At 37.5% G+C, this 20,283-nt stretch overlaps 3 protein-coding genes across 11 annotated transcripts in view; all 3 read left to right on the top strand.

The window, feature by feature from the left end:
• Positions 1-2,177: 2,177 nt before the first annotated feature.
• Positions 2,178-9,136, top strand: LOC105212534 (protein shuttle craft). 2 transcript variants are annotated; one of them, XM_011184546.3, is made up of 7 exons: positions 2,178-2,301; positions 2,443-3,466; positions 3,775-4,863; positions 5,162-6,787; positions 6,853-7,034; positions 8,359-8,710; positions 8,809-9,136. In XM_011184546.3, exons 2-7 carry the CDS (start codon positions 2,951-2,953, stop codon positions 8,908-8,910), a joined length of 3,867 nt encoding a protein of 1,288 aa, XP_011182848.1. In that variant the 5' UTR covers positions 2,178-2,301; positions 2,443-2,950; the 3' UTR covers positions 8,911-9,136. The 2 variants fall into 2 exon arrangements, with proteins under 2 accessions (XP_011182848.1, XP_011182849.1); XM_011184547.3 differs by having other exon boundaries at positions 2,224-2,353.
• Positions 9,137-11,367: 2,231 nt separating this feature from the next.
• Positions 11,368-20,283, top strand: part of LOC105212536 (disintegrin and metalloproteinase domain-containing protein 10) — a 252,636-nt gene continuing 243,720 nt past the window's right edge. Inside the window, exons 1-2 of one of the 8 annotated variants that reach the window (XR_008470301.1) lie at positions 11,369-11,577; positions 12,134-12,401. The gene's annotated coding sequence lies outside the window, so the exon portion shown is untranslated. Of the gene's footprint in view, positions 12,402-20,283 lie in introns of all 8 variants that reach the window. The other 7 variants (XR_008470302.1, XR_008470300.1, XR_008470304.1 and 4 more) reach the window with 7 other exon arrangements.
• Positions 17,588-19,805, top strand: LOC128920334 (uncharacterized). Its single transcript, XM_054227422.1, has 2 exons — positions 17,588-19,695; positions 19,772-19,805. The coding sequence occupies exons 1-2, from the start codon at positions 17,588-17,590 to the stop codon at positions 19,803-19,805; spliced, it is 2,142 nt and encodes a 713-aa protein (XP_054083397.1).

The following is a 20,283-nucleotide window of genomic DNA, read 5'->3' as shown; positions in this document are numbered from 1 at the left end:
AGCGTGTCTAGCTGCACCGGATTCATTTTCCCTTTGGACGTACGGTTTTACGAATATTTTTGTTCGTCGTCGTCTGGGTTGAAGCCGCGTCCTTGTCACGGCTTATGCTGTGGGTGGATTATCACATACGTGGGACCACGTGGAGTATTAAATGTATTGTTGGTGCCTTCGTTCCTCGTTACGGATTGAATTTTTATTTTATGCGAAAGGTGAATCGGCTTTTAAAAGGGTATTATTCGCTTCATTCTCCACTTATCGATACGCTCACTAGGAGCCAACGTGATACTCCATCCATTCCACCTCATTTTACAAAACAAAATTGGGACCGGCTATGACGGAAAAATCAAATAAAATGATCAAGAGTGCTGATACTTTGTAGGATTTAAGCACTGCTGAAAGAATAAAATATAGCGAAATTCATAACAATTTGATACCTCAAGCTTATTTTAGATAAACACAATACTCATCTAGCTTTACATCTACCTCTCTTTTTTACCTGATGTCACCATCGGCGTACTGTGTCTGGTATCTCCAGTAGCACACTTTATCACATCCTGACTGGAGGCGAAAAGGGTATATTCTACAGCTCTTAAAATTATTCGATTAACCTGAAAACCGATTATTCGAAGATCCGGTTTGTAACCGTACTTACGAATATTAACCGGTTAGTACCATTCGATTAGCCACAATGTTACGACTATTCGAATAGTCGTTCTACTGCGGTTATTCGAATAGTTATGCTGTCACTATTCGAATAAATAAAAACTGTTTAAAAACAAACAGTCTTTGATATATTTAAAGTTTCCAGCCACTTTATTAGAATCAGAGAGAACGTTCCCCATTGATGGGGACACCACGTAGAAGCTGCTTGCAACCAACAAATGTTAACGTTTTAACTTTCTTATATCAAAATAGATTATAAAAAATACTGATTTAATACATTCGCCCAATTGAAATGGTTAAAAACTATTTTGTCATTACTTAATGGTTCCCGTGAAATCATTGTTATTTTTTGTACTTTTAAAGCAAGTTTTTTTTTTTGTTATTTTTAATGTTTAACTTTTTTCAATAAAAATAAGAAAATTAATGAACTTGCACTATTTGAATAGTCGACAACGAACGGTTAACCGAATAGTCGAAAAGGAGCGGTTAATCGAATAGTCGCTGACTGACGACAATCCGAATAGTGCAACCGAATATTATTATTCGAATAATGCCCTATTCGGTTAGTCGATTAGTCGAATACCAAGAGCTCTAGTATATTAATCGAATTCCGTGATTTGATTCCGATACGAAGTTGTCATTTCCGTTGTCCCTGTTATTGTAGTTATTGCCGTCAAAATGTCCGTTGTTTTCATTTCTGGTTTGTTGTTTTCAGTTTGGTCCCATGAGTAAACCGGAAGAGGTTGGTCACTCGTCCGCAGAGGCGGTATGCGAAAGAAGGCATTTGATTTGATATCATCTACCTCGCCCGAGTATCGGAGCGGACCGGTCGTGATAAGCTATTCATTACCACCCGCTGACCATTCAGTCAGCAGCACGTGTCCCTTGACACCTTGGCTATTGTCCGCACACTTTCCACAACAGGAGATGGTTTATTCATCCACATATCCTTTGTGAAAATTATGTGGCATCCCTCTTAGTTCGTAAATGGAATGTGAGTTCCCGTTTGGGATGCGCCTGTTCCTATTACTTAAGCTTCTTCACCGCGCAAAGATTTATTTGCGAAAATGTTGAGACCTCTATCCCACATTTTGTGTCCTTCTGAATCTCGTTAAAAACCCTTTCCTCCTCAATGACCAGCCTTCCCCTGAGTTATGCTAATAGCTTCTTCCTTCTTCATTATATGTACTTTAGGTACAAATAAACATTTAATATAAAACGTTATGTTTAAAATATCAAACAATCGTTTTCTTATATTCTTGTACAAAGTCAGCAAACAGCCACATTTTCGATAAATTTAGCACAGGGTGATCAAGAATTAAAAAATATTTTTTAATGGAAAATTATATCACTACTAGCATTGAAAACACTTATTATTTTACAGCAAACACTTGAAAAATTAAAATTTTTTAGTAATCCTAATTATAATTAAAGTAATATTTTAATTTCTTTGAATATTCGCTTTTATGCCTTTTATCGCCAAGAAAATTTTTAATTCACTCCATGCAACCCTATTATCGGGCACTTTCCCGCTTCTCTTTCGTATAGTCTGGCATTTTCGAAGTTAGCATTCGAAGTCCATTGCGAAACTTCCATTTACCTGATTTGTGAAATTGTCAGCAGAACATCAAAGTTTCGGTAATTACGTGCGAAAATTTCATAGTTCAATTGCATTTAAACGTCGGAAAATGTAAATTTACTGAACTGTCGACATTCGACTTTCGTGCAGTGCAAATTTAAACTAAAGATTTGGTTGAATTTTTGGTCTTCTCATTACAGACGACAAGCAAAGGTTTCGCGTGCGTGACACGACGTGGAATTTTTTTAGTTCCTTCTTATTTTTTGGGAATTCTTTTCGCCAGTGAGGGCAGAATTCATGTAAAAAGTACCTGATACTGAGCACACTAGCGTGTTTTGTGGCCAATTTTGGCCGGAGGGAACATAGCTAACGCCGCGTGTACCGAGTATACGGATCTTTGGAATTAGTAGGCGGCTTCGGGGGGTACAGTATAGATAAGTAATTTAGGTATTGGTAAGCGTAGTATACGCTGATAGAGAAACTACGCAAGAGAAAAGAAATCAAAAGCAGACGTGAAAGTGACAAAGCATTAGAAAAACAACAAGGTGTTACGAGTGGGGTCTAGGCTAAATTAGTAAAAGCAAAGCAAAGTAACGTATAGCAGTGGAAGCGTCTTATATCGTGCGTAAGTGTTACAAAGAAAACAACGCGGCAGCAATAGCATATTGTAACGCTAACAACGTGGTTGGTGTGTTTGAATTTTTGGAAATGTCCGCAAATCCACCACCGCCCATATCACAAATTTGGCAAGGAGGATTCGGAGGTGGATTAAGTGCTTTAATAACAAATGGTACTGATCAACAACACCAACAAACTAGAAATACGCTGCAAAACAGCATTAATTGTCCAAATTCTGCAACTATGAACAGCAATAATAACAACATTGCACAAGTCAGTGAAGCTGCAGGAGGAGCAAATAATAATTATGTTAATTTTACACAATTCATCATGCAGCACAATTTTTTGGGTAATAACAATGGTATTGGCCATACAGGCGAAACGGTTGGTGTTGAAGGTGTGAATGCTAACGGCAATGAAAATGTTGGTGCAGTTGGTGGTGCAACAAATGCAGCTGTCACACAATTAAATGGTGGCGGACGAGGTCACGGACATGTTGGCAACACTAATGATTACTACAATTTCGTCGACGCAATGAATAGTAAGGCAAATCTTGATGCTGGTGGAGATAAGGCGCATTTGGAGAACATACCGCAAGCAACAAATGTGAGTAAATATTTAATTTGCTAACTGCGCGGCGATTTCAAATAAAAGAGCAACACAAATTGCACATAATATAAACAAAAAATAGAAAAAATACATATACCGCTCATAATTTATAAAATACTTATATTTTTCTACATAAAAGTTATATATTTTAATTTGAACTTAAATAGAATTGAATCAATCAGTATGAGTCATCATTATTTGAACCATATAATTCATGAAACTCAATATGACTGGTCAATTTCATTTTTAGACTGATATTGCTTTTTATTTTCATCTTATGCTAATCTATATAAATTCTATTGCAGCATTATTCCAACAGTCTTTTCTCGCCATATAACAACTTTGGCAGCCTATATTCAAACAGTGGCCAAAATGTTGGTGGAGGCTACAACGCATACAGTGAGACTAATACAAATTTGGTTTATTTTGACAATATTTACACGCCTTTTGGCAATGGCGGTGGCTATTATGCGAACCCGTTTGCCACTGGTTTTGACTTTAGTGCTTCGAATTTGCAAGCTTCAGCACCTGAATTTGTTCCGCGTTTCAGTAATCTCAGTTTAAATGAAGCAAATCGTGAAAATGCGGAGCATACTAAGCAAAAAGATTATGAAACAACTAGTAACGTCAGTAAGATTGAACAAAATAATATGCAAAATAATGCCTTAGTTGAAGAGCAGCAATACAAAGGCAAAGAGAAAAATGATAATAAAGTATTGGATGGTGTTGGCAGCGGCGCAATTTCTATTGGTAGTAGTGGTGTGGACAACGTTCTACAAGCGACAACAAACAACAATACTACAACGAACGCAGTAAACGTTGACAACGCAGCCGATAGCTCAAAGGCAGCACAACGTCCAGAAAATGTTAGCACAAAAAGTGAACAGAGTCAAGGGATGTACGGCAACAGGAGTCAATGTAATGGCGCCAATATAACGGCACATCCAAGCATGTTTAATCCTAATGTAACTGGTGCATCCTCAAGCGGTGGCGCTGTCTCACGTTACACCGGCGCTACAAATAAGCAACAGTCATCTAGCGGTGGTTCAAGAGGTTCGTCATCGAATGGTTATTCACGTAATCGCAATGATTACTCTGGCTCGCCACACAACCACGAACGCAATGGCAATGGCAATGGTGGTGTTGGTGGTAATAAGCACAACAATGACATCATAGATAAGTCGGAGAAGCCATCAGCTCGAGCTGAGCGTGAGCGAGAACGCGATCGTGATGCGCGTCGCTATCAAAACGGGCGTCGCTCTGTTGACTATCATCGCAGCAATAAGCGTCGCGATGATTGGAATCGCAATCGCGATCGTATAAATGGTTTTCGTGTGGAAGAGAAATACTCAACAGATAATGGCAAAGATAGTCCATTACCTTCACCAGAAAAGGTAAGCATTTCATAATTATGTACTAAATATGTAATTTCTTTATAAATGGTGTAAAATTTAGAAAAAAAGCTACAATTTTATCCAAGTAAATAATTTAATTTTTTCATTTTTTTATTATATTTTCTAGTTTTGCTTTTATTTATTTATTTATCTCATAATTTCCAATTTTATTTTAATTTTCTTTTTTTTCCACATAATATCTGATTTTATTTTATTTTTTTTTTTTTCATTTGATTCCTTCTGTATTCTATTGTTGCTTTATCTTTATATTTCAATATAAATTTCTTTGATTTTGCAGAAGTCTTCGCCGAAAAAAGTCTACCCGGAAAATGAGAAACTATCGCAACGTGAAAAACTCATACGCGACATTGAAACGCGTCGTTTGGAGTGTTTGGTTTGCGTTGAGCCAATCAAGGCACATCATGGCGTTTGGTCATGCAACAACTGCTATCACATACTCCATTTGCAGTGCATCATTAAATGGGCTTCATCGTCGAAATCGGATGATGGCTGGCGTTGCCCAGCCTGCCAGAATGTCGTCAAGGATGTGCCACGCGACTATTTCTGTTTCTGTGGTAAAGTGAAGAATCCACCATATACTCGTCATGATATCGCACACACATGTGGCGACACCTGTGGACGCATTGAAGGCTGCACACACGCTTGTACGCTGCTCTGTCATCCCGGACCGTGTCCAGCGTGTCAGGCATATGTGAAACGTGAATGCGGTTGCGGCAAGACAACCAAAACAATGCAATGTTGTCTCAAAGAGCCCATTGAGTGCGAATCGATTTGTGGCAAGCTATTGAATTGTGAGGTGCACAAATGCCCGGCTAAGTGTCATGATGGCAAGTGTGCGCCATGCGCTGAGAAGGTAGAACAGCAGTGTCACTGCACCAAGCAGGATCGTCAAGTGGCCTGCACACGCGATTCGCATGATAAGCACAGTTACTCTTGTGGCAAGCAATGTGGCAAAGATTTGGCTTGTGGCAATCACAAGTGCAAGGATTGCTGTCATCCCGGTGAATGTCGCACATGCAAACTTAGTCCCGAAGTGGTCACCTCGTGCCCTTGCGGTAAAATGCCAATAGTTACGGGGCAGCGAAAATCCTGTTTGGACGCGATACCCGTTTGTGAGGGCGTATGCGGCAAGACATTACGCTGTGGCAAGCCAGCACATCCACATCATTGCACCAGCAAATGCCATCTAGGCAATTGCCCACCTTGCAACAAGCAGACCGCCGTCAAATGTCGTTGCGGTCACATGGATCAGTTAATCAAGTGTCGTCAGTTGTCGACGCGTGCCGACGACGCGCGTTGCAAGAAGCGCTGCATAAAGAAACGCTCGTGCGGTAAGCACAAATGTAACCAGGAATGCTGTATCGATATCGATCACATCTGCCCGATGCCTTGCAACTATACACTGTCGTGTGGTAAACACAAATGCGATCAACCCTGCCACCGCGGCAACTGTCCGCCTTGCTATCGCAGCTCCTTCGAGGAGCTATACTGTGAATGTGGCGCCGAAGTTATATATCCGCCAGTGCCTTGTGGCACCAAGAAGCCGGCTTGCAAGCGCCCATGCTCACGCACGCATCCCTGTCAGCATCCACCACAGCACAACTGTCACTCGGCTGCCAATTGCCCACCGTGCATGATGTTCACCACCAAATGGTGCTTTGGCCAGCATGAGCAACGCAAGACCATTCCGTGCTCACAGGAGAGTTTCAGTTGTGGCTTAGCATGTGGCAAGGCGTTGTCATGTGGACGCCACAAGTGCATCAAAACATGCCATGAGGGTGCATGCCAGGCAGCCGGTGAGGTGTGTAAGCAACACTGCACCAAATTGCGTGCCACCTGTGGTCACAAGTGCATGTCGCCGTGTCATGATGGTGATTGCCCGGATACACCGTGCAAAGAAATGGTAAGTTTTGTTGTTAGTGGCACAATTCATTTTTTTCTTTATCATATTCCATTTCCTTTATGTAGGTTGAAGTACAATGCGAATGCGGCAATCGTAAGCAGATGCGTTTGTGCCACGATTTGGCACGTGAATTTAGTCGCATTGCCACTGCCCAATTAGCCTCGTCAATGGCCGAAATGCAGCGCGGTAATTACATGGAACTGAGCGAAATACTCGCTCCCGTCAAGATCAATAAGACAAATAAAACGTGAGTGTGAACAATTTTTTTTAGTGGTGACATCGAATATTTGAGGTTATTGATTTTAGTAGAACTAATTAAGGTTAACAAATAGAGAAGTTGAGGTGGTGTTGAAGACGATAAACGGTCTTCACACTTAAAACGACTGCAAACTTAGAGCATCAAACGATTGTTGTTATTGTAGCAGTTTTCAACCGACGCATTATATGACGATGATATGTGTTCGAAAGTGAACGGCTGCCTCCTCGACCTTTATCTCGCTTCTTCAATTCTAGGAGCCTAACATTCTACCATACCAAATCCACTGCGACCTTATCCACCATTTGGACGTATCAGTCTAGACCTGAACATTGGGTGTTACACTGGATAGCTTGTACTCTTTCACTCCTCACACTACCGCGACTGTTACCAAGGTACAGAGCCGCTGCAAAATCCTCAAGTCGCTACCCGGCAGCACATGTAGTAAAGACACAGAAACGTTGTTTTCCACTTACCAGGCCATCGGTCGGCTGGTCATAAACTACGCGGAGCCCCTATATGGTCGCCTGGGTTCATTAGGAAGCTTCAGATTTGTCAAAATACCGCTTTCCGGGCAGCCACAGGTTGCCTCTTGATGTCTCCGGTCGAGCACCTACACAATGAAGCCCGTGTGCTACCTGTGAAGGAGCATAACCTAATGTTCTCCAAACAGTTTCTACACCGTACGCCATTTACAGAGGAGCCATTAACATATTCATCGACTAACACGCCGTGAATGGCGTATTTGGAGATAAAGCACTATCCATCGCAGACACAGAGCTCGAGTTATCTCGCGACACTAGGCGACCCTCGTGCAACTTCGTTCTGGATACTGTAGCTGGTCAAATTCCTACTTATCCAGACTAAACCCCGACTTACTCCATATATGTTTTGCATGCAAAGAGTCTAAAATTACACTAACCATCGCTTTACATGCCCCCGAAACCCCACTTATCTAACATCCATTTGGTCCGACCCTGTGGAAACAGCTCGCTTCCTGGGCCTCCCGTTAGATGACTTCGATGATGAATTTGAGCAATTAAAAATCAGGCAGGTCTGAGTAATCGCAAAAACTACATATTTTATTATTATATATTTAAACCTATATATACACAATCTCCACGAGACATCAAGTCCAAAGAAACAGTTCGTGACATTTAAACCCACCAGTAAACAGAGTTGAGGTTATCATTACAACCACAATAATTTGTGTTTAATCTTGCTTGAGGGTCTATAAATAGAACGATTCATCGCTTATTTTATTGTAAAATATTTAGTTTTGTTTTTATAAAATTCTCTTAATTCCAATAAACAGTTTGGATTGCAATGATGAGTGCCGTTTGCTCGAACGTAATCGTCGCCTCGCTATTGGCCTACAAATCCGTAATCCCGATGTGCCGCAGAAATTACAAACCAAATATTCTGATTTTATACGCAATTTTGCTAAGCGTGACCCCACTTTGGTTAAGTCCATACATGATGCACTAACCACACTGGTGAAGCTGGCCAAGGAGAGCAAACAGAAATCACGTAGTCACTCGTTTCCGACAATGAATCGCGAGAAGCGTCAACTGGTGCATGAGATGTGCGAAATGTTCGGTGTCGAATCGGTGGCCTACGATGCGGAGCCCAATCGCAATGTGGTAGCTACTGCTTATAAGGACAGGGTGAGTCGGATGCTTAAATATTTATTTTTGATTTTTTCTACTGTTGAAAATGAATTGAAATTTTTACAAATATTTTTTGCTTCTTTTCATTTATTTAGTCATGGTTGCCGGCCACCAGCATTATGGAGGTTATGCAGCGCGAATCCGGTCAGCGTCGCGTGCCGGTGCCCAGCAACAATGCCTGGGGCATTAAGAGATAAGAGTTTTTTTCCTAATTAACAAAATGTGTAGTGAATGCGTATGCAACATGCAAGTGTAACGTTGAATAAATCGTTTGAATGTGTGCTGAATTACACTAAACAAAAACAAAAAAACATTAAACATTAAAACATAAAACATAAAACCAAGCAACTACAAAGAAAGTAATGCAAAACAAAACAAAAAATGCGTCAAACATTTATCTAAAAAACAAAAAAACATTAAAAACATAAATAATCTATTCTAAAATTACAACTTACAAATTTAAACAAAAACAAAAAATATACTGCATTAAACATACAAACATACAAATTACAAATTACAAAATGCCACTTTAAATTAATTAAAGTTCAATGCAAATTGCAAAAGCAAAACAAAAGAAAAAAAACATTTACAATTATATGTATAACTTACTAATTTGCTCGTATTATAAAAACAAAAAAAGTAACAACTTTCTGAAATACTACCAGTACCTCTTAATTTTTGCACTACTTATTGGCAACTACTCTACAACATTAATTTCGCTTATAAAAACATTTGCAAATGAATAACTTATAATTTTCTCTTAATTTACAATTAAATATCTTCACTAAATATGGCTGAATTTAATTGTGCGTCTAATAACAATTATTTCTTTACTTTTATTTATGCCACAGTACCACATTACATTAAAATACATACATATACATTTCATACAAATAAAATACGGTGGAAGTAGAATGTGTGTTAAAAAATATATAAAAATAAAAAAATTCTTCAGCGAAATACTTGTGAAAGATTTGTACACAAAACAAAAACAAAAAACGAATTAAATATGAGTAAATTGTGAATGAATCGGCCGTATGAATCCATAATATATTCCTGAATGTAATGAGAAATCAAATTGAATAAAGTTGTTTATTAATATGTATGAATTGCGAACATAATAAAAAAAATTTGAGTTTTATTTTTTCCAACCTCCAATTAGTGAAGTGAATTGGGAGGCCTGCATTTAGTACACACTACGAACTGATGAAGCTGGGTTGTTGTTGTTGAAACGGTTACCCAAATCTGCTTGAACCGACAAATCTAAATTAATTGTCATTGAAGTCATCTAACCGGAGTTTCAGGAAACAAACTGTTTCCACAGGGTCGGACCAAAGGGAAATGGGTGTTAGATGAGTGGGGTTTAGGGGCATGCAAAGAGGTGGTTAGAGTTATGCGGGGACTCTTTGCATTCAGGACATATATTGAGTATGTCGGTTTTCAGTCTGGATAACTAGGAGTTTAGCCTGCTACAATATCCACAACGAAGTTACTTGAGGGTCACTCTAGTTACGCTCTAGGTGTGTCTGCGATGGGTGGTGCTTAATCTCCAAGTACGCCATTCGCGGGAAGGGAGTCGATGAAGGTGCTAATGACTCCTCTGTGAATGGCGTTCAGTGCTTGTCGAAAGTCTGTCGCATCCGAAGTCCTGGCGGTATAGTCCTGTATGTCGTATGTATGGTAGGGTACTCTTGATGGCTCTGCTAGGCGGCTCGTCTTCCAGTATGTTGCTGCAGATATGATATCTACGAAAGCATCCCACTAGAGACTGTTTGAAGAACATTACGTTACGCTTCTTCACAGGTAGCAAAGGGACTCATTGTGTATGTACTCAACCGGAAACATCACACACTCACTCCCTGAACTGAGGAAGCTACGTTGTCGTTGGTTTTGTTATACTTAAAGGATTTAAGAAGTTCGCTTTGGAAGCGATTTTGAAATATAGCATATGAAGAGTATAGGTACTGTCTTTGAATATTGTAATATATAAAGTTTAGACCGAAGTTTGAAGTAAGGAGATCACAAGAGACATCTTTAAAGTTGAAAAAATTAATATCGGACTATATGACATAAATTGAATGCTAGGCTCATTAGGTTTTAGGGATACGATAACTTCACCGACATTATGGGTATTTTAAGAGTGATCAGTTACAGATTGGCCGCTATTACCTTCGCTAGTCGATTGAGCAAGCTATTTCACACTTTGTGGCATTGATGTTATCCCTTCAAAACAGTAGACCTTCTAAGTGGAAGCCCACAAAGATTGATAAAAATTTCATTAAAATATTTTTAATATTTTTTTTTCATACTGTCAACAAAAACTCAGATTTTCCAATTTCATTTTCTTATTTATGATTCACTTCACGGCTCATAATCAAATGAAGCACTTTCGTGGGCCTCAAAGTGTTAACTTGTGTATCTCTTAGATACTTTTCGCAAACAAACGAACACGCAACTGCGACAACACTACACAACACACACGTTAAATGTCGATATAATTCCAGCTTACAACACTAGCTATCTCGCTCACACTACTGCGATTGTTACGGTGAAAATACGTAAATATCTCATACTGGAGCTGTTGCCGCTTTCCAGGAAGAAGAGTGTATCCACAAGTGTGCAAAATATTGTTGCTTGAGAACGTGTATGCGAACAGTGGGACGAAGGTAAATTGAACCGAACCGTGCATTGATGTCGCTGTCCAGAGCAGAGACAAGAAAATCTCAGTTGTTTCGGGAAATTGAAAGCGTTCGCTTGTGTTTCAGTGCGCAAAGTGTGCGGTTTTTGTGTGATAGAAGAAAGGTTTTGCCGTGTTTCAAAGGGGACGCAGACGAAGACAGCGACGTCGTCGTCGGTGGTAAACGGTGGGTAAACAGTGAATGTGGACGTCGGTGCATGTGTGAAGCGGGGGTCAAAGCCGTATATAAGTAATAATAACAATAAAATATAAAAGAATAGAAATACATATATATATGTACATACATAAGCATAAGCATTAGTGCGGCGCAAGAGCTGTAGCATATACTTGTACGTATGAATGTCTGCTGGTGTCTCTCGTTGGTCGCGACGGTTTGTGTGCGTGCATCCAAATATTTTTTCCGTGTTGAATTTTATTAGAATTCAATTCAGTGAATTTCTGTTTGAAAATATCTCTTCAGAGCTAATGATTAATTGTGAATTGTCGCCAAACAAAAGTTTTGAAAATTGAGAATTAATTATATCTACCGAAAACGTCGTGTGTGAGATTTTTTGTGTTTTGGATACGCTTGTTGTTTTTGTGCACGGTTCTATAGGCGCATTAAGACAACAGCCGCACCAAAACGCATACATTAGTTGGCACCAGCTGGAGCAGCGTTTTTGTGTATAATTAAATGCGTGTGCCAAGCAGGATTGTGTGAAAAACATAATTTTTCCCAACAGAAAGTTGTGACGAATATTAAAAATAGGAATTTGTGTCAAAAGTGCAGTCAATAAGTGTGGAAACGCATGAATTTCGAAGCGGCCAAGTTGCTGAATAATATTGTGTTAAAAAGTGTAAATGAAAATTGTGTTTATATTCAATAAAACCAAATAAATAATGTGGCTTTAACTATAAATAAACCCACGTCTGTATCGGCAATATTTCCTGATTGGATTTGGGTAATAAACAACACGAAGCATAATACCATTTTGTGCAAACTCTCGAAAAGTGAGTGTTCAAACGTCTTCTCAGCTTAAACCAAATTTGTTTTCTTCATTCATTTTCACTCTTTCCATGATTCAGCTGGTTGGGGGGGCCTACAAACATAACGCCGAGACATGCGCATAGATAGGTAGCTGTCATAAAAAATAAATAACCAAAAAAGTAAAGCAAAAACATTCAAGAGCGGCATTAAACAATAATTGGCACAACAATGTTTGTTGAAATTACTAAAATGTGAACCGCTTTCGCAGTGGCCTGTGTCCATTAAAAGTTATAGCATTTTGAGAAAAATGTTTGTTTGTGATCTTCTACTGATTCACATCGCCAATTTGTTGGTATTTTCTGTGATTTTATGATTATAAATAATTAATAATTTATTTATATTCTAAAATTCGTTGAAATTTTCTGTTTATCTATCACGAAACACCAGCCTTCCTTTAGTTTAATTTTGTGTGTTTTCTTTTATTTTTTCATACATGACTTCAGTCACAGTCAGCAGCCGTTATGCTCTGCAGCATAACTATGTATTGCGTTAACAGCGACTGCTAACGCTGCTGCAATGCACTTTTGTACTGCATACTGTGCTGCTAGCAGCGCTGTCAACTGCAACTTCGACATTGTTAGCGCAGCAGTTACTGGCTGTGTTTAATGAAGAAATAATAGTTAGAACTGATAGAAAAAATAGTTTTTAATAAATAAAATAGTAACTATTACAATAATTTAATTATTTAATAAATTTAAATATGTAAATAAATCAAATTTATTTAAAAATTCTTCTCGTAAACAAACTTTGTTGCATTTGTTTATTGCAGCTCGGTTTGGCTGTTGCTATTGCATTTCTATGTAGTATTTGCTGCAGCGCACCGTCTGTATTTAGTAAATATTAGCTCTCGCTAATAACAGTCTCAGCGCCTGTGTGCGCTCTCTGTTTCTCTCTCACTCTTTGCCGCTATAGCCCTCTTGCTTGCGCACATTCTCTATTTATTTTATCTGCGTATACATGAGATAGCTCATCAATTTTGTTTTTTTTTTTGTTGTTGTTTTGTTGTGAATCAGATTGGAAATGGAAAATAAAATATTTGTTATGAATACTAATACTGCGTTATTTGTAGTTATTCGCGCTTATTTGGCAACCCTTCAGCAGTAAGTTGATTAGCCTCACAAATGTCTATGCGGTAGCAATAAATGGAGGGTTCTTGTTGATTAAGCCAGCTGGTTTGTTGTTTAACATTTGTGCAGTTGCATTCTAGATAAGCAAATATTAGAGTGTGTAGTATTAATGAACGTAGTATATGTATGGTTGTGCGACAGCTGGAGTTAATAATGAATAGGAAATGATGTGGGTAAAATGTAGGTATAGATGTTGATATGAATATTTTTATGGATAGTTCAATAGATAGTACAATTTCTAAAAATTTATATTCGAATGGTCTCGTACTCTTAATAGAAAGGGTTGTTTGGATGAACATATGTGAATACACCATTCGTCGACTAATTAGAAACACATTAGAAGGAAACGAAAAAAATATACAACTAATAATGTTTAAGTTATATTCTAAAAATATAAAAAAAAATTGTATCTCAGAATTTCAAATTATATTTGACTAATATAGCTCGAGACAAATTTATGAGATTAGGCCAGTCTAGTGTCATCCAAAAATGCTTAACTTTGATCATTCCAAATTATGGAAATGTTTATAACACAATTAGTTAATAATAATTAATTTAATCCATGAGCATGACAGTATCCTTTTTCACCCACAGTTTTCTTTAAAATTTGTTATCTCCTTATGTATGACTAATATTCATTAAGAGATATAACTAATATTCATTAAGAAATTTTCCAACAGTTGATTTTTTCTTTTATTTTCACCTGAATTTTATTTTCAGATTTCATAACTCATACCTGAGTCAAAACCCCAAACATCATCTTCTATTTACAAAACAATATTTTAATACGAAAATTAGCATGTGTTTTACACTGCTTCCTCTACACCATCTTCTGCTTTTTTACCCTTCCATTTACAAAACTTCAAAACATTGACGCTGTTGCTTTTGTTTTTATCTGCAATAAAGATAAATATGACCACTGCTATGGATGTCTCCCTTCAGCAATTCTTCTTTTCCACAACAACAAAAAGAGTGTGCGAGTGACTTCTTTCTTATTATGCTTTCGTTGTGTTGCTCAGAGCGCGATTTATCACAAAAAACCTACACCTTGGGAATACCACCAAAGCAAATTAGACTCCGTTTGTCACAAAGGATAACAGATAATAATGATGAAAAGTGTTGCAGAGCAGAGAGCGCACAAAGGATATATGAAATGTTTATTTGTGTGTGTGTGTGTAGAGAGAGAGAGAGAGAGTGAGACAGTAGGTGCATAAGTATTGTTTGTATGTATTTAGCTTGATTAGTTCAGATTCGAAGGACTTGTGCTTGTTTTGCTGATTTAAATGACATTTTTTGTTAAGCGAGTTCGAAAATTATGAAGAACTGGATTACAAATTCGCTGAATATATTTAGCATTACTGGCAATAATTTGTCTTTTCGTCAAAATGTCACCTTTCACATCATTTAACATTTTTCTAATATTAACTACTCAATATTAATGTGTCGCACCCAAAGTAAAACTGTTGATAGTTGTAACTAAGTTATCCAAAACGCTTCTATCTATCTTAGAAGCCTCATTTAGTATAGCCACTGATCAAAATTGGTCACTTTGAGTATCAAATTTACTTTTATAATTTCCAAGAATGTCTCTGTATGTTTCGAATTCATACTATTGAACTTTATTTTCTAAATTACGTCTACGTTTTCACCAGTTGTTGAGGCCCTTGGACCCTAACACAAACTCGGGGTATTTTGAAGAAACAAAAATACAAAAGCTGTTCAAAAATGAACATGTATGTTGGCGTCAAAAAGCCACACTTAGTTTTTATGCAGCAATACATTTAGTTTTTTATTACTCTACATATTAAGAATATTAAATAAGAAAAATGTAATAACACATACAGTCCACTGAGCATAAATATGTATGTTCAAATATATTTAACGAGCATACATACATACATACATATAATACATACATTTATATATACAACGTACATATATTTATATGAGGCACGCATGCATCTATATGCAACATGCATGCACTCAACAAACACATTTATATGTATGCACAAGATAACCTATTGGTTATAAAAATACATTTGGGCAATTGCTTGTTTGCATTTGAAATAACCCCTTATCGTGCAACATATAAAATATACATATAGACATACACACATACATATATAATTAGTTCTTAAGATAATTCTAAAATTTGTATATAAGTAAGTAAAAAACCAAAATAAAATCAGAATGAAATAATTTCTCAATAAAGCTAGACTATCATTTATTTTCCCCCACCAGCGGTAAGAAATATTTGACACAGCTAGTTTTAACATTTGGTCCAAACGAGCCTAAGAAAGGAACTCTACCAAATAGTAAAGCCCTGTTATTATTAAAAATACAGGCAAGGAGAAAAACTTTACTAAGTGAAAGTATTGTTTTGGAAATTAAATTATCATATAAGACGTATTAGCAGGAGACAATACGCATTGGTTAAAAAAAAAACTGTTACTCAAAGAATTTTAACAGCTGTGAGTCGAGGCACAGCAAGATCAACAAGGCGATCGAAAAAATAACCTCTAATTCTTTGAGGAATATAAACAGTTTACAATATGTCGAACACTGCGGACTTATTGATGAGGCAAAAGGTGCTGCAAGAAGAAATTACAGCACGGTGCCAAAATGATGACGATTTGGAAAACATTGAATTGGCGTGGAACGAATTCGTCAGCAACCATGCAAAGTTGGCAGGAAAAGTGGCGCCGAACCACGAATACTTCGCCAGAAATGTGTATGAAACTTTACGGCTGGAATGCAAAGCCGCAAATGAAAGGAAACAAGCTCAAGAGCAGCTCAAAATAGAGCAAGCATCCAAAGGAATAGATATAGGGGCAAGAGCATGTAGCCCAACCGATGATATTGCTAAAAGTCTGTTGTTGCAAGCCATTGAGAAAAGATCAGAAAAAATAAGATCTATCATTGAAGAGGCAAAAGCAAACATTCATATTGTCGACGAAGCTGAACTTGAAAGGTATCAAGACCGGATAAAAAATTTATGGAACTGCGTAGAGAAAAATATGGACGAATTATCCTATAAATACGGCGTGACGTTCATTAGTATCGAAGCAGACGAATTACCGGTTGAAGTGACCGAAATTGTTCGAATGATAAAAAAACAAAAGGAAACTAACTGTAAAAAAGCAGAGGAAAAATGGGAACTTCCAAAGATGGAATTGCAGAAATTCTCAGGTGAATTTAGAGAATGGCAATCATTTAAAGAGTTATTCGAAGAGTATGTCCATAATAATAAGGACATTAGTGACTCTAAAAAACTGAGTTATTTGAAGTCATGTCTTCAAGGAGATGCCAGACTGATGGTTAGTCACCTGATAACGGGGTCAGGTGCAAATTACAATACTGCATGGGAGTTAATGACACGCAGGTACGATAACGCACGCAAACAGTTTAACGATAATCTGGAGAGGCTGATAGAGCTACCACCGCTGACGGATGAGTCAGCATATAAAATGAAAAAATTCTTGGATGCTGTAAATGAATGCATCACTTTAATCAAGAAAAAAGGAACGTTAGAAGACGTTCTAGCCCAACTGGTGTTAAGAAAATTTTCAAGACAACTACTTCGAGAATACGAAAATATAGTACGAAAACCGACTGATATACAAAATTTGTCGGACGCAATCTCATTTCTGGAGCACCAATACAGTACCCAGAATTCTATGCAAGAATCAAATAAATACTTATCTCGAGGTATAAACTGGCAACAACAAAACAAAGTATATAATTCACCAAATGAAACAAACAAACAAGAAGGAAAAATAAGTTCTCGACAGAATTGCAATTGCTGCCAAATGACAGGACATGACATCCTTAGATGTGAAAAATTTAAAAAATTAACTGTCGAACGTCGATTAGAGGTAGTCCGCAAAAATCAGCTATGTTTCAGATGCTTAGGACAACACGCACCAAGGAATTGTATCAAAACTTGGAAATGCAGGGTATGTGAAAAATCACACAATACGCTGCTACATGAAGACAAACCAAGTCAAAAAATATCATCAAACATGACCAAGCAGAAAACAGCAGATACATTTTTAGCAACGGCAATCATTAAGGTGGGAACGTTAGAACTAAGGGCCTTGATAGACAGCGGTTCGCAGAAAACTTTAATTTCTGAGGAAGCAGTGCAGATGTTAAGATTACCAAAAATAAAAGTAACAACCGAGATAAGCGGCGTCTCAGCAGAATGCGTAGAAGTCTCGCGTCACAAAGTTCAATTGGAAATAAGACCCAGATTTGTTAGCAAGTTTGTAGCAGAAACAGAAGCTCTGGTGCTATCTAAATTGCACAAAGCACTTCCAATAAAAATATTTGAAAAGAAGGCGTATATTTGGAAAAACAAATTACTAGCGGATCCAAATTTCAACAAACCAAGTCGTATTGATGTGGTCATTGGAGCTGATTTATATCCAAAGATAATGAAAGCAGGCATAATAAAAGCTGATGGATTATTAGGACAGGCCACAATGCTGGGTTGGATTGTGTCTGGGAATATTGAAAGATCCAGAAGCAAAGAAGTAATAGCAGCAATGACAACGCTTAAACTAGAGGAATTAGAAAGATTCTGGGAAATGGAAGAAGATGAAGAGGAGCCTAAACCAGAAGATGACATATGCGAACAAAATTATATACAGACGACAACACGTGATTTAACAGATAGACGATTTGTTGTGGCCATACCATTTAAAAAGGAGAAAGAACTTGGAGAATCGAGGAAGACAGCGGTTGCACGACTTATCAGTATGGAAAAGAAATTTGATGCGAGAGAGGATCTAAAAGACGGTTACAAAAAGTTCATGCGGGAGTATCAAGAGATGGGACACATGAAGGAAGTAGAAAAGATGGGTCAAGGTAAATATTACTTGCCCCATCAAGCAGTAATTAAAAAGGAAAGCACAACAACAAAATTAAGAGTGGTCTTTGACGCATCTGCAAAAACAACAAATGGATACAGTTTGAACGACGTAATGCTAATCGGGCCAAGATTACAAAAAGACATTGTAGATATCATCGTAAAATGGCGTATGTGGCGTTATGTGATGAGTGCTGACGTCGAAAAGATGTATCGACAAATAAAAGTCAGAGAGGAAGATCAAGAATACCAGTATATTCTATGGAGAGAAAATCCGCAGGAGAAAATAAAAGAGTTTAAACTTACAACAGTCACATATGGCACAGCAGCAGCACCATTTTTAGCAGTAAGAACGTTACACGAGATTGGGAACATTTACTGCAAAGACAATAAAAACGTACATGATGTTATAAAGAACGATTTTTACATGGACGATCTCATGACAGGAGGTCACACTATTCGAGACTGTAAAGAATTACGCGAGAAACTAATGCAAACTTTACAGTGTGCAGGATTTCATTTGAGAAAATGGTTATCAAATAATCCTGAAATAATTGATGAATATACACAGGAGGCAAATGAAATTATTCAAATCGAAGAAACGGATTCAGTAAAGACATTGGGATTACAATGGGAACCAAAACGGGATCTTTTTAAGTTCAAGGCAGCAACACAACAGATAAAAAAAATAACCAAACGGACAATATTATCACAATTGGCCAAAATATTTGATCCACTTGGATGGCTTGCACCAGTAACAATTGTAGGCAGATGCTTTGTGCAAAAACTTTGGTCGGCTGGTGGATCTTGGGACGAGCCATTAAACAAAGAGTTAGAAGAAGAGTGGCTGAAATTCGCTAAACAATTGGATGCTTTAGATGAAATAACTATTCCACGCTGGATCGGTACAAATAGCAACACCAAGTTGGAATTGCACGCATTTGGAGACGCATCTGATAAAGCATATGCAGCAGTAATATATGCAAAAGTGGGACAGCAAGTGACACTGTTGCTAGCCAAAAGCAAAGTGAACCCTATTAAAAATAGAAAAACAATACCCAAATTAGAACTTTGCGGTGCACATCTACTGGCTATTATATTGAATAGAGTCAAGAAGACATTGAATTTGCAATGTAAAATGTACGCATGGAGTGATTCAATGGTTACACTGGCATGGATCCAAAATAAAAACAACAAAGAGAAGTTTATACGCACCAGAGTAAACTATATTAATGAAATGATTCCGGAAGCCGAATGGAAGTATGTAAAATCGAGTGAAAATCCAGCAGATGTTGCATCAAGAGGGACATCACCTGAAAAATTGTTACAACATAAGCTATGGTTGCAAGGACCGTCGTGGCTTCAATTAAATGCAGATCACTGGCCGAAAAGGATAGAAAAAAAAAAAATTATTACTACAACTACAACAACGGAAGAGAGAAGATTCTCTTCAATAATACAAAAGTTTTCAGACCTAGGAAAACTAATTAGAGTGATGGCATATGTGATGCGATTCACTAATAAACTTCGAAGAAAAACAATAAAAGCGGATTATTTAACAGTAGACGAGATGCAATTAGCAAAGAAAAATATAATTAAAATGCAACAAAATTTGGATTTCTATGATGAAATACGACAATTAAAAAATGGCAAGGTATTGGATAGGAAAAACAAACTATCAACATTATATCCTTTTGTGGATAAAGATGGCATTTTAAGAGTAGGAGGAAGACTACAAAATTCTGAAATCTGTTATGCCACTAAACATCCAATCATACTCAAGAATTGTGAACTAGCGAATTTGATAATACAGGAAGCACATAAAACAACATTACATGGAGGCATTAG

Source organism: Zeugodacus cucurbitae, chromosome 3 (genome assembly GCF_028554725.1).
Source record: "Zeugodacus cucurbitae isolate PBARC_wt_2022May chromosome 3, idZeuCucr1.2, whole genome shotgun sequence".
Taxonomy (NCBI): domain Eukaryota; kingdom Metazoa; phylum Arthropoda; class Insecta; order Diptera; family Tephritidae; genus Zeugodacus; species Zeugodacus cucurbitae.
The sequence above is the reverse complement of the archived record's forward strand: the minus strand, read 5'-3'. Positions and strand labels throughout refer to the sequence as shown.

Coding starts and splice junctions, on each gene's coding strand:
- LOC128920334 (XM_054227422.1), top strand. CDS start 17,588: ATGACCAAGCAGAAAACAGCAGATACATTTTTAGCAACGGCAATCATT. Junction 19,696..19,771: donor ATTCCGGAAGCCGAATGGAA/GTATGTAAAATC, acceptor TTACAACATAAG/CTATGGTTGCAAGGACCGTC.
- LOC105212534 (XM_011184546.3), top strand. CDS start 2,951: ATGTCCGCAAATCCACCACCGCCCATATCACAAATTTGGCAAGGAGGA. Junction 7,035..8,358: donor ATCAATAAGACAAATAAAAC/GTGAGTGTGAAC, acceptor TCCAATAAACAG/TTTGGATTGCAATGATGAGT. Junction 8,711..8,808: donor CTACTGCTTATAAGGACAGG/GTGAGTCGGATG, acceptor TCATTTATTTAG/TCATGGTTGCCGGCCACCAG.